This window comes from Acartia tonsa, chromosome 15, assembly GCF_053477335.1.
Source record: "Acartia tonsa isolate MP-2025a chromosome 15, ASM5347733v1, whole genome shotgun sequence".
In the NCBI taxonomy this organism is placed as follows: domain Eukaryota; kingdom Metazoa; phylum Arthropoda; class Copepoda; order Calanoida; family Acartiidae; genus Acartia; species Acartia tonsa.
Genome location: NC_137274.1, coordinates 9,391,287 through 9,405,502, shown reverse-complemented (window position 1 = coordinate 9,405,502; position 14,216 = coordinate 9,391,287). Strand labels below are relative to the sequence as shown.

The 14,216-nt window shown below is 33.9% G+C and overlaps 1 protein-coding gene across 1 annotated transcript in view; it reads left to right on the top strand.

Annotated features, from left to right (window-relative positions):
• LOC145306850 (SWI/SNF-related matrix-associated actin-dependent regulator of chromatin subfamily A containing DEAD/H box 1 homolog) overlaps nucleotides 1-14,216 on the top strand; it is a 40,269-nt gene that overhangs the window by 22,299 nt on the left and 3,754 nt on the right. Inside the window, exons 20-30 of the mRNA XM_080149173.1 lie at nucleotides 396-425; nucleotides 1,738-1,817; nucleotides 2,751-2,847; nucleotides 3,509-3,618; nucleotides 4,003-4,066; nucleotides 4,701-4,763; nucleotides 5,824-5,915; nucleotides 8,525-8,629; nucleotides 9,677-9,758; nucleotides 11,289-11,369; nucleotides 13,372-13,585. Coding sequence (XP_080005299.1) covers nucleotides 396-425; nucleotides 1,738-1,817; nucleotides 2,751-2,847; nucleotides 3,509-3,618; nucleotides 4,003-4,066; nucleotides 4,701-4,763; nucleotides 5,824-5,915; nucleotides 8,525-8,629; nucleotides 9,677-9,758; nucleotides 11,289-11,369; nucleotides 13,372-13,476 — 909 coding nt within the window. The 3' untranslated portion in view covers nucleotides 13,477-13,585. The remainder of the gene's footprint in view (nucleotides 1-395; nucleotides 426-1,737; nucleotides 1,818-2,750; nucleotides 2,848-3,508; nucleotides 3,619-4,002; nucleotides 4,067-4,700; nucleotides 4,764-5,823; nucleotides 5,916-8,524; nucleotides 8,630-9,676; nucleotides 9,759-11,288; nucleotides 11,370-13,371; nucleotides 13,586-14,216) is intronic.

The following is a 14,216-nucleotide window of genomic DNA, read 5'->3' as shown; positions in this document are numbered from 1 at the left end:
ATCCAATTTTCTTTTTAATATTGTCAGGGAAAAGGGAATGTGATTCTGACAAACAATTCTAAGTGAAAATTTCCCATAATCCCTTTCCCCCCCCCCCCCTTCTTACCCACTTCCTTTCAGTTACATGAAAAAAAACAATTTATACGCCAACCTTACCCCAACAAAATATTAAGTTTTGGGGCAATTTCAATTGGAATTAATTGGGTGAATAGCAGCCCCTGAATATTGTATACCCTTTCTTTTTAAAAATTTGTTTTAGTATACCAACCTTATAGCTGCTTAAGCTTTCCTCTTGAATTTTGGATACTTCATCTGTTTGCAGAAATATAAAATTTGTATAGTAAAAGTTGTGGCAAATATAGGTATTACATGATGAATATATAAAGCTTGTTTAGGAAATGAAAGAAAGAAACGCCAAAGATCAGGTTAAACTATGAATTATTATTATTATTACTACTAGGGTTGGCAATCAGCCCAATTTTTGGGTCGGATTCAGATTCTTACAAAAATCCGTCTAAAAATATAGCGGATTGATCTGTGTTGCGGATTCTTTTTTTTAGCGGATTGCAGATATTTCGATTGTGGATTGCAGATTCTAGCAATATTTTTAAAGGTCTTTTTAAATAAAAATAATTCTAGCCCCTACAGCGGCCATTTTCTAACCCTTACTCAACCTAACCTATCCTAAAATAAGCATGAAAAGCTACTGTTACCCACCATTTTACCTTAAGTTAATAAACAGACAATAAAATACTTTTTTATGCCACATTTTAAATGTTAACAATTTTTTAAGTGCTACAAAAGTCATAAAAATTAACAATCCTAATCCGCAATTTTAATTGCGGATTACGGATGACGGATTCGGATTCTGCATCCAAAATGGGCCCAAAAATTGGGTGGATTATAGATTCCAGATTCGGATTGCCAACCCTAATTATTACCAGTGGTTACGCCTCTAGAGGCAATTAGGGTTACTTGATCCTCCATTTCTTATGTTAGTTTCTAAGAGAACATACACAACACATACAGACTCAAAAGACCTCCTATCATTTGTTTATATGGAATAGGATTGATTAATAGATTGATTGATAGATTCATTAATAGATTGATTGTTAGATTAATTGATAAATTGATTGATTAATTGTTTGATAGATATATTGATTGATAATTTGATTTTTATAGAAAGATTGATTGATTAAATGATTGAATTGATTATCATTTTTTGATAGAAATATTGATTAATAGATTGTTTAATTGATGAATTGATTGAAAATTAGATTTATTGATTTATAAATTGATTGATTGATTTTTTCATCGGTAAATAGATTTATTGATAGTTAAAAAGATTTATTAATCAAATACCCCCTACCCCCCTAAAGATTTACCCCAGACGGAAAGATTAATAGATTGATATTTGATTTATTAATTGATTGGAAGAATTATATTAATATTAATGATAACTTGATTGATTGATAAATTATTGATTTATTTATTGATTGAGAAATTGATTAATAGCTTGATTTATATATTAATTTAATTGATTGTTCCAGAATAGATAGTTGTTTGATTGATTGCTTCATTTTAGTTAGATTGATTATATTATTAGTTTATTGATTGAAAGAATGATAGTTTGATTGATTTTATATAAATATTAATGATAACTTGAATAGTTAGATTTATTTTTATTGAAAGATTGATAGATAGATTGAAATGTTAACATATTGACTTTTTGTTCAGAATGGGGAGGAACCCACCGAATCTGGCATTGGCATGCTGATGCAGCTCAGAAAACTGGCAAATCATCCACTTCTGGTCAGGTAGCTGTGGTTGTTTTTAATAGTTAGCAATAAGTTATTTAAGCAAACAAAATTTAGCATAAATGGATATTTAAATCCCAAGGTATCAAATGATCGAGCGATAGCTCATTCATTTAATTTTCATTTTTTTCACTGTTGTGTTTTTTTGTACATTAAAATTAAACAAAAAAAATCTTCTAACTTAAATAGAAAAAATCTTTGAATTATTGGTCAATTTAAGTTCAAAGATTTTTTTCATTGTAAAAATTTAATTTTAAAAAAAATTTTGGAAAAAAAATCTCCTAACAAAAAAAATTATCATAATCCAAGATGGCGTCAATACATGTAAAATAATATTTTCAAAACAAAAAATTCAAACTGGAATATCTTTTTTTACAGATTGAATTTAAAAAATCGGTCTGACAGTTTTTCCAAAGTCGGAAAGATCTATCGAATGGAAAAGGTTTGAAACCGATAGAACATTTCTTAATACTAAAACATATTTTTTCTCACGTTTTTTCCCATGCTCAGATATTTTTTTCCATGATTAAAAAAAATAAAATTAAATGATCATTTAATGCCAAAAAATGGTTCTCACACTCGAAAAATTTTCCCACGCTTTAAAAATATGAATTAAATGATAATTATATGTATCATTTAAATTACAATGTTTGAATAAAAGAATATTTACTTAAACCAAATATCGCGTTTTTTTGCAATGGAATGTCATTTTATTACTATGTTATCTTATTTGTTGGCTCAACAACTTTGTTGAAAAATTCAGACACTCAACTTAATAAACCATTAAATCAAAATTAAATAAAAGTCTCTAAAGTTGTTAATCCAACGAATAAGATAGCATTATAATAAAACTTAGAGGACTAATGTAATTAACAGCCCAATGTCCCCTCCCTTCCTAGTTTTTTTTTATATATCATCACATGAATGTTTTAGGGACCATTACTCAGACAAACAGCTGGCGACCATTGCCCGGTCTTTGAAGGTGTATGAATCTTCCCACAAAAATGCCGTAGAAGAATTTATAATACAGGTAAAAAGAACGTGTTTTTTGGTGAGGGGAGGGGGATAAAATTTTTTGTATTTTGCTTTATGAATTGGGTAAGGTTTTGGTGGGGGGGGGGGGGGATCTATTGTCCTACCTTATCCCTTAAGATCTCTTGGTACCTCTAAGCTTTTTCAGCCTAAATTCCCCTCCCTCCATGGACATTAGGACCAATAGGTAATAGTAGAAGGGGTAATTTTGTACATCATCATTGGGGATGTATATTGTATAATTATATCAGTTTATTGTGTTTTGTTTTATCCCTTAAGATCCAAAGATCTAAAGAGATAAGACTATGGCCGATAAAATGATGTACATCCCCAATGTTTATAAAAAAAATATCCCTTCTGTAGAAATCAATTTGTGGATTAAACGTTTTGACACTGAACTTAATAGACCAACAAATAAAAATTCATTAATAATCCCCAAAGTTGTTAAGCCAATGAATAAGAAACCGTTATTTTAAAACTTTGGGGACTCCTTGTAATATGTTGACTGATCCCTTGTCATATATAGAAAGTGTTGGCAAAAATCTGGGTTTTTTTCTAAAAAAAAGTCCGCGGACAATTGAAAAGTCTTGTTTTAACCGGTTAAATCGTGGAAAAAAACAGAATTTGCAACGTATGTAATATAGTTTATATTTGTTTAGGACCTGAAGTTGATGTCAGATTTCGACATCCACAAGACTTGCGAACATTACAGATGTATCTCCCATCTCACCCTACCAGAACATCTCATCTGTGAGAGCGGAAAATTCAGGAACACAATGGATTCATTCATTTGATGGAGTTTTTGATTGATTGATTGATTTATTTTTTATTTAAGGGGGGAGGGAAGTTCTAATACTTTGGCGTAAACAGGGATAATAGGCTTTGTCTTAGAAGTAAGAGGATAGGTTATTTTGCAAAAAAGGTTCCCGTTTGAGATGTAGTTTCCTTATATTTATAAAAAAAAATTGGATTTGGCCTCCAGGTTCAGGTGCAGGTGCTGCAGGCTTCCAGGTGGTTTCTGAACAGGTAAAAATGACGGACCTTTGAAAGCTGGAAAACAATATCAGTCCTTCAGCGGTTAGCGAGATCCTAAGCTACAGACATAGACATCCTGTTACTTGGAAAACTAAGATTCATTGTGTTGTATGTGCAGATTATTTGATGAAATGTTGCCCAAGATGAAAGCAGACGGAGAAAGAGTTCTCATTTTTTCACAGGAAAATATTTTTATGTTTACCAGGGATATAAAGGGATTAGACAATGGCTGATAAATTGATGTATACCCCTAATGAAGATACAAAAAATCACCCCTTATGTAGATTTAACTAGTGATTTTGTTACTCAACCAATTAAAATTTAATAAAAGTCCCCTAAGTTGTTAAAGCAATGAATAAGAAAACGTTATTATTAAACTTTGGGGGCTAGTTTAGAAAACAGCCCAATGTCCCCTCCCACCCTGGCTGTTTACCTATTCCTGCTAGGTAGTGTTATTCATTTTTGTCATAAATATTGTTTTTCAAAAACAAATCTTTGGATAAATAAACGTAAGATATAGACAGTCCTTCTTTTGGGAGGGTGGTGGATCTTTCCCAGAAAAGTTATAAACCTTCTCTGAACTAAATAAAGGCCTAACCATGAAGGAGAATCATATTAGTTTAGCGGCTATCAAGATCATTTGCTACACACTCACTTTCACATAGAAGATGAATTTTGATTGGTTGGTTCTTTTAGTTGAGTTTCCAAACGTTTCATCCACTAGTTGTAATCTACAAAAGGACTAACTATGTGCACCATCATTGGTGATTTCGAATCCACTTTAGATCCCTAAATAAAAATATTTTCTGATTCCAGTTCACAATGATGTTAGACATACTGCAAAAATATTTGAAAATACGTGGATACAAATTTCTCAGGAAAGAGCTCATTTATCAGCCCTGTAATAGGACCTTATATGCAACCTTGAGGCACTCCACAAACTATATATAATAGGACCTTATATGCAACCTTGAGGCACTCCACAAATTATATATAATAGAACCTTATATGCAACCTTCAGGCACTCCACAAACTATATATAATAGGACCTAATATGCATCCTTGAGTCACTCCACTAACTATATATAATAGGCCTTTTATGCAACCTTGAGGCACTCCACAAACTATATATAATAGGACCTAATATGCAACCTTGAGGCACTCCACTAACTATATATAATAGGACCTTTTATGCAACCTTGAGGCACTCCACAAACTATATATAATAGGACCTTATATGCAACCTTGAGGCACTCCACAAATTATATATAATAGAACCTTATATGCAACCTTCAGGCACTCCACAAACTATATATAATAGGACCTAATATGCAACCTTGAGGCACTCCACTAGCTATATGTAATAGGACCCAATATGCAACCTTGAGGCACTCCTCTAGCTATATATAATAGGACCTAATATGCAACCTTGAGGCACTCCACTAACTATATATAATAGGACCTAATATGCAACCTTGAGGCACTCCACAAACTATATATAATATAATATAATATAATATAGTAAAGGGATAAGACAATGGCTGATAAATTGATGTACATCCCCAATGATGATACACAAAATTACCCCTTCTGTCGATTAAAATTAGTAGCTTAAACATTTGAACATTTAACTAAATAAGTCAACAAATCAAAATTCACTAAAGTCCCCAAAGTTATTAAGCCAATGAATCAGAAATCGTTTTTATGAAACTTTGGGGACTAGTGTAATTAACAGCCCATTGTCCCCTTCCTCTCTGGACAGATACACGGACAGATAGACATCCTGATACTTATTATGGGAAAAACTGGAGTCTGCCGATGGACAAGAGACAACAAGAGCTGGATTTTATTAAGCTTTGGGTACAAATTCAAAAACTTTGGGTACCAATTTATAAAACTTTGGGTACCAGGTAAAAAATGAGCATGACTTGTATGTAGGCTGGACGGACAAACGCCAGTTCAAGAGAGAGGAGCACTCATTGATGAATTTAATGGAGACCCGGAAATCTTTCTTTTCATTCTTTCAACCAGGTAAATACATAAGGATAGACAGATAGATAGAGAGACAGACAGATAGATAGAATTTTTTTTTGTGAAATAACCTATCCTCTCACTACAAAGACAAAGCCTATAATCACTGTTTACGCAAAAGTGTCAGAACTCCCCCCCCCCCCCCCTTGTTACTAAATGGATGAGTAGATAGATAGAAGACAGACAGAAAGCTGTATACACACATAGACAGACAGACATCCTGTTACTTATATATCAGAGGTAAGTAGGTAATTAGGTAAGTAAACTGACATGTTTCTCCTTAAAAATACAGCTTCTCATAGCTTACCAAAACGGCTAAGAACAGCTATCATCAGCCAAAAGTATATGTTGCAGATATGGCTTGTGATGTGTCTAGTGGTAGGGTTATTAAAGAGCCCATATCATAATTTTTCAAATCCTTTCAAATTAAGAGTGAAACATTAATTGGAGCATTAGGGCATAAGGATTTGAAAATATCTCTTTCACATCTTAATAATAGATTTCTATGTTTTGGGAGAAACATGATTTTCTCGGCTCCTATAAAAGATGGACGGCCGCAAGCTCATATTATATAGCTTTTTACTTTGTTACGTGTCGTCTAGGGGTAGGTTTCCATTGGTGGTTGACTGTTCATACTGGTGAGAAGCAATTTTCATGTATACTTTGTGACAAACATTATACTTATAGTCATACATGCATTAGTTGGGTTTTCCCAACCCAAGTGAAACCCAACTTTTGTCCTACTTATGAGGGGCAACCCAAGTGAAACCCAACTTTTGTCCTCCATATGAGGGGCAACCCAAGTGAAACCCAACTTTTTTCCACCTTATGAAGAACCACAGTTTAAAAAGGAGGGGGCCATTCTCCTCACAATAAGAGGCCACACTCTGAATAGGAAGAGAGGGGCCACCTAGTGCAACTGAGGAGCTAAAAAGTACTGCATGTATGCTCTTGTGCAGCATAAACAAAGCATAAGAAAATCCCCTGGACATTTAGAAATGATGAAAACCTGTAATAGTACAGTTCCACCTTAGATGATTATGATCAAAGGTGGAACTGTATTATTAGAGGTTTTCTTCTTATGCGTGTATTAGTTTATTTCAATGTGAAGACATTGTTGTTAAAGACAGGGTTGGCAAAAATCCGGCATTTTCTAGAAAAGTCCGTGGACTTTTAAAAAGTCTGGTTTTAAATGGTTGAATATTGGGAAAAAACCACACAGTATAAAAAACATTTTAAGCAACATTTCTATTTGTTATTAGTATATTTAAATGTGGAGATGTTGGTGAATTACTGAAGAAGAAATATTTGATGAAGATCCTCTCTCTCTCCAGATTATAGCTGACAATATTGAGGAAAATATTAAACATGAAATAGAAGATCCTTTCTTGTTTAATATTTTCCTCAATATCGTCAGCTTTCTCTCTACCCAGATGAGAGCTGACAAATATGCAGAAAAATAAAAGATTTAGATTTTTTTAAAAGTGAAACGAAATCTATTGGGGGGTGGGGATTTTTTTCTAGGGGTGATTTCTCTTGAGAGGGTGGTGGTGCCCCTCTTCAAAATCTTTCAAAACCTTCCAGGGACCTATGAGAAGCTAGCCTGTTAAGGATAACCTTATTAGTTCAATGGTTTGCAAGATCCTTTGGTACATACAGACAAACAAACAGTTAATTAAGCGCATTTGACTACATGGTTACACACAACCTTACAATTTTTTTCTATTTATATATCTATATCCATCTAACTATCTATCTCTATCTATCTATCTAGGGCGGGTGGACTTAGTATCAACCTGACAGCAGCTAACCATATCTATCTAACTATCTATCTATCGTATCTATCTGTATATCTATGTATGTATCTATCTATCTATCTAGGGCTGGTGGACTTAGTATCAACCTGACAGCAGCTAACTATATCTATCTATCTACTTTCTCTTATCTATCTAGGGCTGGTGGACTTGGTATAAACCTGACTGCAACTATCTATCTCTCTATCTATCTAGGGCTGGTGGACTTGGTGTAAACCTGACTGTAGCTATCTATCTCTCTATCTATCTAGAGCTGGTGGACTTGGCATAAACCTGACAGCAGCTAACTGTCCATTTATCCATCTCTATCTATCCATCTATCTAGTGCTGGTGGACTTGGTATAAACCTGACAGCAGCTATCTATCTTTCTATCTATCTAGGGCTGGTGGACTTAATACAGATAACTATTTATCCTACTAACTATCCACATATCTATCTAGGGCTGGTGGACTTGGTGTAAACCTGACTGCAGCTAACTATTTATCTCTCTCTATATATATCTATCTATCTATCTAGGGCGGGTGGACTTAGTATCAACCTGACAGCAGCTAACTATATCTATCTAACTATCTATCTATCGTATCTATCTGTCTGTCTGTGTCTGTCTCTCTATCTAACTAGGGCTGTTGGACTTGATATAAACCTGACAGCAGCCTAACTATCTATCTATATATCTATGTATGTATCTATCTATCTATCTAGGGCTGGTGGACTTGGTATCAACCTGACCGCAGCTATCTATCTAACTATATATCTAACTATCTATCTATCTAACTAACTATCTATCTATCTAGGGCTGGTGGACTTGGTATCAACCTGACCGCAGCTAACACAGTTATCCTCCATGACTTGGACTTCAATCCTTACAATGATAAACAAGCTGAAGACAGATGTCACAGGTAAGAAGACAGCTCCAGGGATCTCAAGGGATAAGACATTGGCCGATAAATTGATGTATATTCCAAATAAGTAAAATTACCCCTTCTTTAGGTTATTATTAGTGGTTGAAACTCACTGAAACTTCAAAATTCAATTAAAGTCCACAAAGTTCTGAAGCCATCGAATAAGAAAATATTATTATACAACTTTGGGGACTAGTGTAATAAACAGCCAAATGTCCTCTCCCTCCCTGTGATAGCTGCCAGCTTGTTATTTTTAGGCAAATTTTTGTATTTAGTCTCTCTGTTATAGGGGGGGATTGTTATTTTCACGGCTGTCTTTCAATGTAGATTCCCTATTTAAAGAAACATCTAGTATATCATTTTTGTCTGTCTGTTAGTTCTGCTTAAAATACATCAAAATTTAAAAAAAATTTAATGATTTTTTTTTATGAATTATAGAATTATAGAAAATTTTCTGGATAATGTCATCCTTGTTGAAATATTCTGTATTTTCTGCATGGGATTCCCTGCTGAATGGGGGGAAGGGGAATTAAAAATATGTGGGAGGGGGAACAAAGAAATTAAAGGTCCTAAAAACATTTTTTCTTTAACTCTGTGGGAAAAAAACAAGAAAAATATGTGGGAGGGGGGGGGGGGGAATAATAAAGAGTACCTACTCAAAACATTTCTCCATTTTCCCCCTCCTTGGAATAAAACTAGGAGGGGGGGGCGGGGAGGGAATGAAATATTTTGCAGCATGGAAAAAAATAAATTTTGTGCAAATATATACACCTCTGATTTAACTCTTATGTTTCTCAGGGTTGGACAGTGCTGGACACCCCCCCACCCCCCTTCTAGTTTTTTTTCTCAAATGAGGGGGTAAAAATTAAGAAATGTTTCCAATACTCACGCATTCATTTTTCCCCTTCCACATATTTCTCTTGTTTTTTTCCCCAAGGAGGGGAAATAAATGTTTTAAGGACTGTTTATTTCTTAATGTTTTTCCCTCTCCCATGCAGGATATACACCCCTGGATTAATATATACACCCCTGCATTTTTCTCAGGGTTGGACAGACTAAAGAGGTGAAAGTGATCAGATTCATCTCCGAGGGAACAATAGAAGAGGGTATCTACAACATTGCTCAGGTGTGTCACTTTTATACCATGGCATATGTACACAGATTCTTGTCCAACAAGGATGACAACATCCATAAAAGCGTAGCTCTGAAACGTAAGGACAAAGGAACGTTTATACTTGTAGTGTGTCAGAACTGAAAAATCAGAGCATAAAGGGGGGGGGGGGGGTTAATGCAACCATCTCGTAATCAGTGAGCAAATGACACTTAGAATTCGAATTTCGATCTGAACTTTTGCATGAGTAATTCTTGGTAGGTCTATTTTCCCTAAATTGAACAAAAAGTTGGAAAAGTAACGGCTAGCGGCTCAGCCGTTCAGCCGTTTTTAGCCTATTTTCAGGGTAAATCCATCATCAATTACGTAGGAATCAACTTTTTAAACCATATTTTTGTTTAATTCATGTTAAATGATAGCAATAACCATTTTTAAAACTTCTAGCACCAACAGCTACTGTGTAGAACCGTTTGATAGCGTTTTGGAGTAGAAAAGAGTATTATGTTGAGAGAGGTTTCGTGACTAATTTGCTATATAGATATAAAAAAAAATGACAAAACAGCTGAGCCGCCAGCCGTTACTTTTCCAACTTTTTGTTCGATTTAGGGAAAATAGACCTACCAAGGATTACTCATGCAAAATTTCAGATGGAAATTCGAATTCTAAGTGCAATTTGCTCACTGATTACGAGATGGTTGCATTAACCCCCCCCCCCCCCCTTATAAATGACGAATCAAAATTTTAATTAAATTTGTTGAAAAACTGCTTAATGTTTAAGGACATACTTACGTTTTTGGTACTTGATTATAGAGATGTTTCGCTTATAACATTGTACTTTGTTGTCCTAGGAATCAGTATTCCAAAAATCAAATTAATCGGATAATTTTATCACATACAAATTAGTTGTTAAAAAAGTTAAAAATCCATATGTTTAAAATGGACGTACGGACATTCTGGTAACGATTATAGAGTTGCTACGCTTTCTAAATCGTACCTAACTACTACAGGAATCACCATGCAAAGTTTGAAATCGATAGGACAATTTTAACATGCCTAAATTAACGTAAAAAGCTATCCGTTACAGACGTTCAGACGGACCGACCGACCCCAATTATAGAAATGCTTCGCTTTTAAAAAGATCTCTAAAATTCATGTAGCCTAAATAGTCTGTGGAGGAGGTTATAGGTTGAATTTTGGCTTAATTTATATCGCGTCATAACTAAAGATGTTAAAAATAGTTCCTACTTCTATTTCAGGTGTGCGACATTAATATTTAGAGTAGGGGAAATGCCTTGGTCCATATACAGGGGCAACTCATTACCATGCATAGTAAGGACTTCTGAGACAAAGGTCGTGCAATCAAAGGGTTTGTTTTCTGATGGGTGTCACTTTACCTAATACCCTGGGTGTTAACATAGAAAAGGAGACATTTGGCTCCCCTTGGTTATTCTGGGTTGTTGTTGGACCTTGACATTTGAGTGTCATGGACAGCATCCCCGCCCATATGAGGTAATTGACTAGGTAATAATGTGTGATATTTATCAGGACAAGTTGAAGCTGGAACAGGATGTTACCGGAGAAGAGGATGCTGCGGACACCAAGAGCAAGAAGAAAGATGTTGCCAGGAACTTGTTTATTATTCAACTCAAAATATCCTTTTCTCTTATTGGTTCAAATTTTAAAATTCTTGTCTATCATTGGTTGGAATTTTAATATTCTTGTCTATCATTGGTTGGAATTTTAGAATTCTTGTCTATCATTGGTTGGAATTTTAAAATTCTTTTCTATCATTGGTTGGAATTTTAGAATTCTTGTCTATCATTGGTTGGAATTTTAAAATTCTTTTCTATCATTGGTTGGAATTTTAAAATTCTTGTCTATCATTAGTTGGAATTTTAAAATTCTTTTCTATCATTGGTTGGAATTTTAAAATTCTTGTCTATCATTGGTTGGAATTTTAAAATTCTTGTCTATCATTGGTTGGAATTTTAAAATTCTTTTCTATCATTGGTTGGAACTTTAAAATTCTTGTCTATCATTGGTTGGAATTTTAAAATTCTTTTCTATCATTGGTTCAAATTTTAGAATTCTTGTCTATCATTGGTTGGAATTTTTTAAATTCTTGTCTGCTATTGTTTGAAATTTTAACATTCATATCTTATACCCATTGCACACTGGTCTGGAGGGGTCAACAATTCAATTTTTCCTACCCATAAATTTAGACAAAAGTTGACCTGCCAGCCTTCAAAGACATCCTGGGCCACCTATATTTTAAATATCAACCCATGTTGATAATATGTTTTTTGAAATAATTTGGGGCCAAAGCTGCAGAACTCTAAAATCTAAGAACGTATTATTGACATTGTTAAATTGGCTATACTTGCTTAAATCTGATAAAATCAAATATCCGCATGTTGGAAATTGTCCAACTAAAATAAGTCCTATATAAGTTCAAAAATTATTTATAACACAAAAAATGGTACAAAATGCAAAAATGTGTTTTTTTTTCTCAGTTTTTAAGATAAGGGTAAGTTTGGCAAAATTTTCTTATTGAGTGCTCTCCGAGTTTCCCGCATGTTTATTAAAGAGAATTTGTTGATATTGTAATTAGCTTCATATTTCACGATATATATGGCATCCGATTTTGTTCGTTTTGTTCATTATAAAAAAAAATAATACACGTGTCGTAAAACATACATATATTAATTCAATCTTCTGCCTACACAATCTAGCGTAGCCAATCTCGCCTCTGATTGGTCGAAACAAAGGTCCTCGTCTCTTATTGGTCGAAGCCAAAATACTGAGTTCTCATTGGACAATTTAGAAAAATCTCTTGCCTCTGATTGGTCGAAACTATGTGTTCGTGTGTCTGCGTTCGTGTGTGTGCGTTCGTGTGTGTGTTCGTCTGCTTCTATTTAAACATAAACACATTTTTTGGGCTTTAATAATTTTAAATATTTCATTAATTAAAAATTACAATTTGCAAGACTTTAAAGTATCAAATAAATTTTTTTTTAAAAGTATGTCTTAATAATATAATATATATATATATATATATTTATATAAATGGGTTAAAACTATAAATAAAGGCGAAAATTTGAAATTCAGCTGGTGCAAAACCAGTTTATTTTACAAAAATTTTTACTTCACATGAAATTTAGCTAATGCAATCCCCTATAAAAACGTATTTCAGTGTCGCCTTGATTGGACACCTCCTTCCCCCCCTAAATGTCCAATAAAACCACGAGAACGGCAAAATCAGACTTTAAAGGTCATTTTAAAGGTCTTTGACCTTCGAGGTCATATATTTTTTTTCTCATAAATGGACTGCCTGACCCCTAAAATCCCCAATTTGCCGTATTGGGCATCGAAATCGGCCAAAAAACGGCTAAAAACGAATTGTTGACCCAAATCTCCGTTTTCGGACCAGTGTGCATTGGTTGAAATTTTTACAAACTTTTCTATTATTAGTTAAAATTTATGCATTTTTCTTATTTATTGGTTAAAAGATTTAAGGTCTTGTCTCTTAATGGTCAAATTTTAATTTAAAATATTTTTCATATCTTTATATTAGGTAAAATTTCAATATTTCACTCTGTTGTTGAAAAATAAATTTTTGGCTGCCAGGTTATTGCGCGCAGTTCTTGGAGTGGAGCTGAAGGAAACCCAGATTGGGGACGTGAACCTGGAAAAGGAACTGGACGCCAGCAGCAAAACCTATACAGAACTTTGAGCTGTGTGTGCATCTTATATACAATACATGAGTAACTCATTAAATCAACAATCTTAGTTATCATTCCTGTTACATGAGAACAGATTTATACATTTCACTTAGTTATATAGTTATAAACTTACAATAATAACAATATTTTTTATTTCTTACCCCTCCCCTTCTCCAATCCCTCTCCCCGTGGGGGGGGGGGGGGCAGGGTTGGCAAGAATAGTCCTGGGCAATTAAAACCACATGTTTTTCTTCCGGTTTTAACTATTTTTGAAAATTCTGTTTTTTTCCATGATTTAACCAGTTAAAACCAGTCTTTTCAATTGTTCGCGTACTTTTCTAGAAAAACCCGGATTTTTGCCAACCATGTTGGGGAGGGGGGGGGGGGGTTGGAATTAGGGAAAATACACAGCCTTGCCAGGAAATAATCTATTTGTGTTGCATCATTAGGATATAGTTAAATGGTGTATCTAATAGAGTCAGGGTGTCCCGCCGGGGTTTATATAGTATACTTAGGGGTTATTTGTAAATGTTTAAAATCAAAAATCATTAAAAGATACAGATTTATATTTAAAGTAACCAAACTTTTTTATTTTTTAAGTCCATTGTGATATTATAAAGGTTTATCCTCGTAAAATAAGATTAAGGGAAAAGTAGGTTGCGGGTAAAATTCGTAAAGGTGTGTGTTATAAGGCTTAAAAATAGTAGTAGAACGATAATATTCACTAAATATGTGTATTTTTTATTGAAAA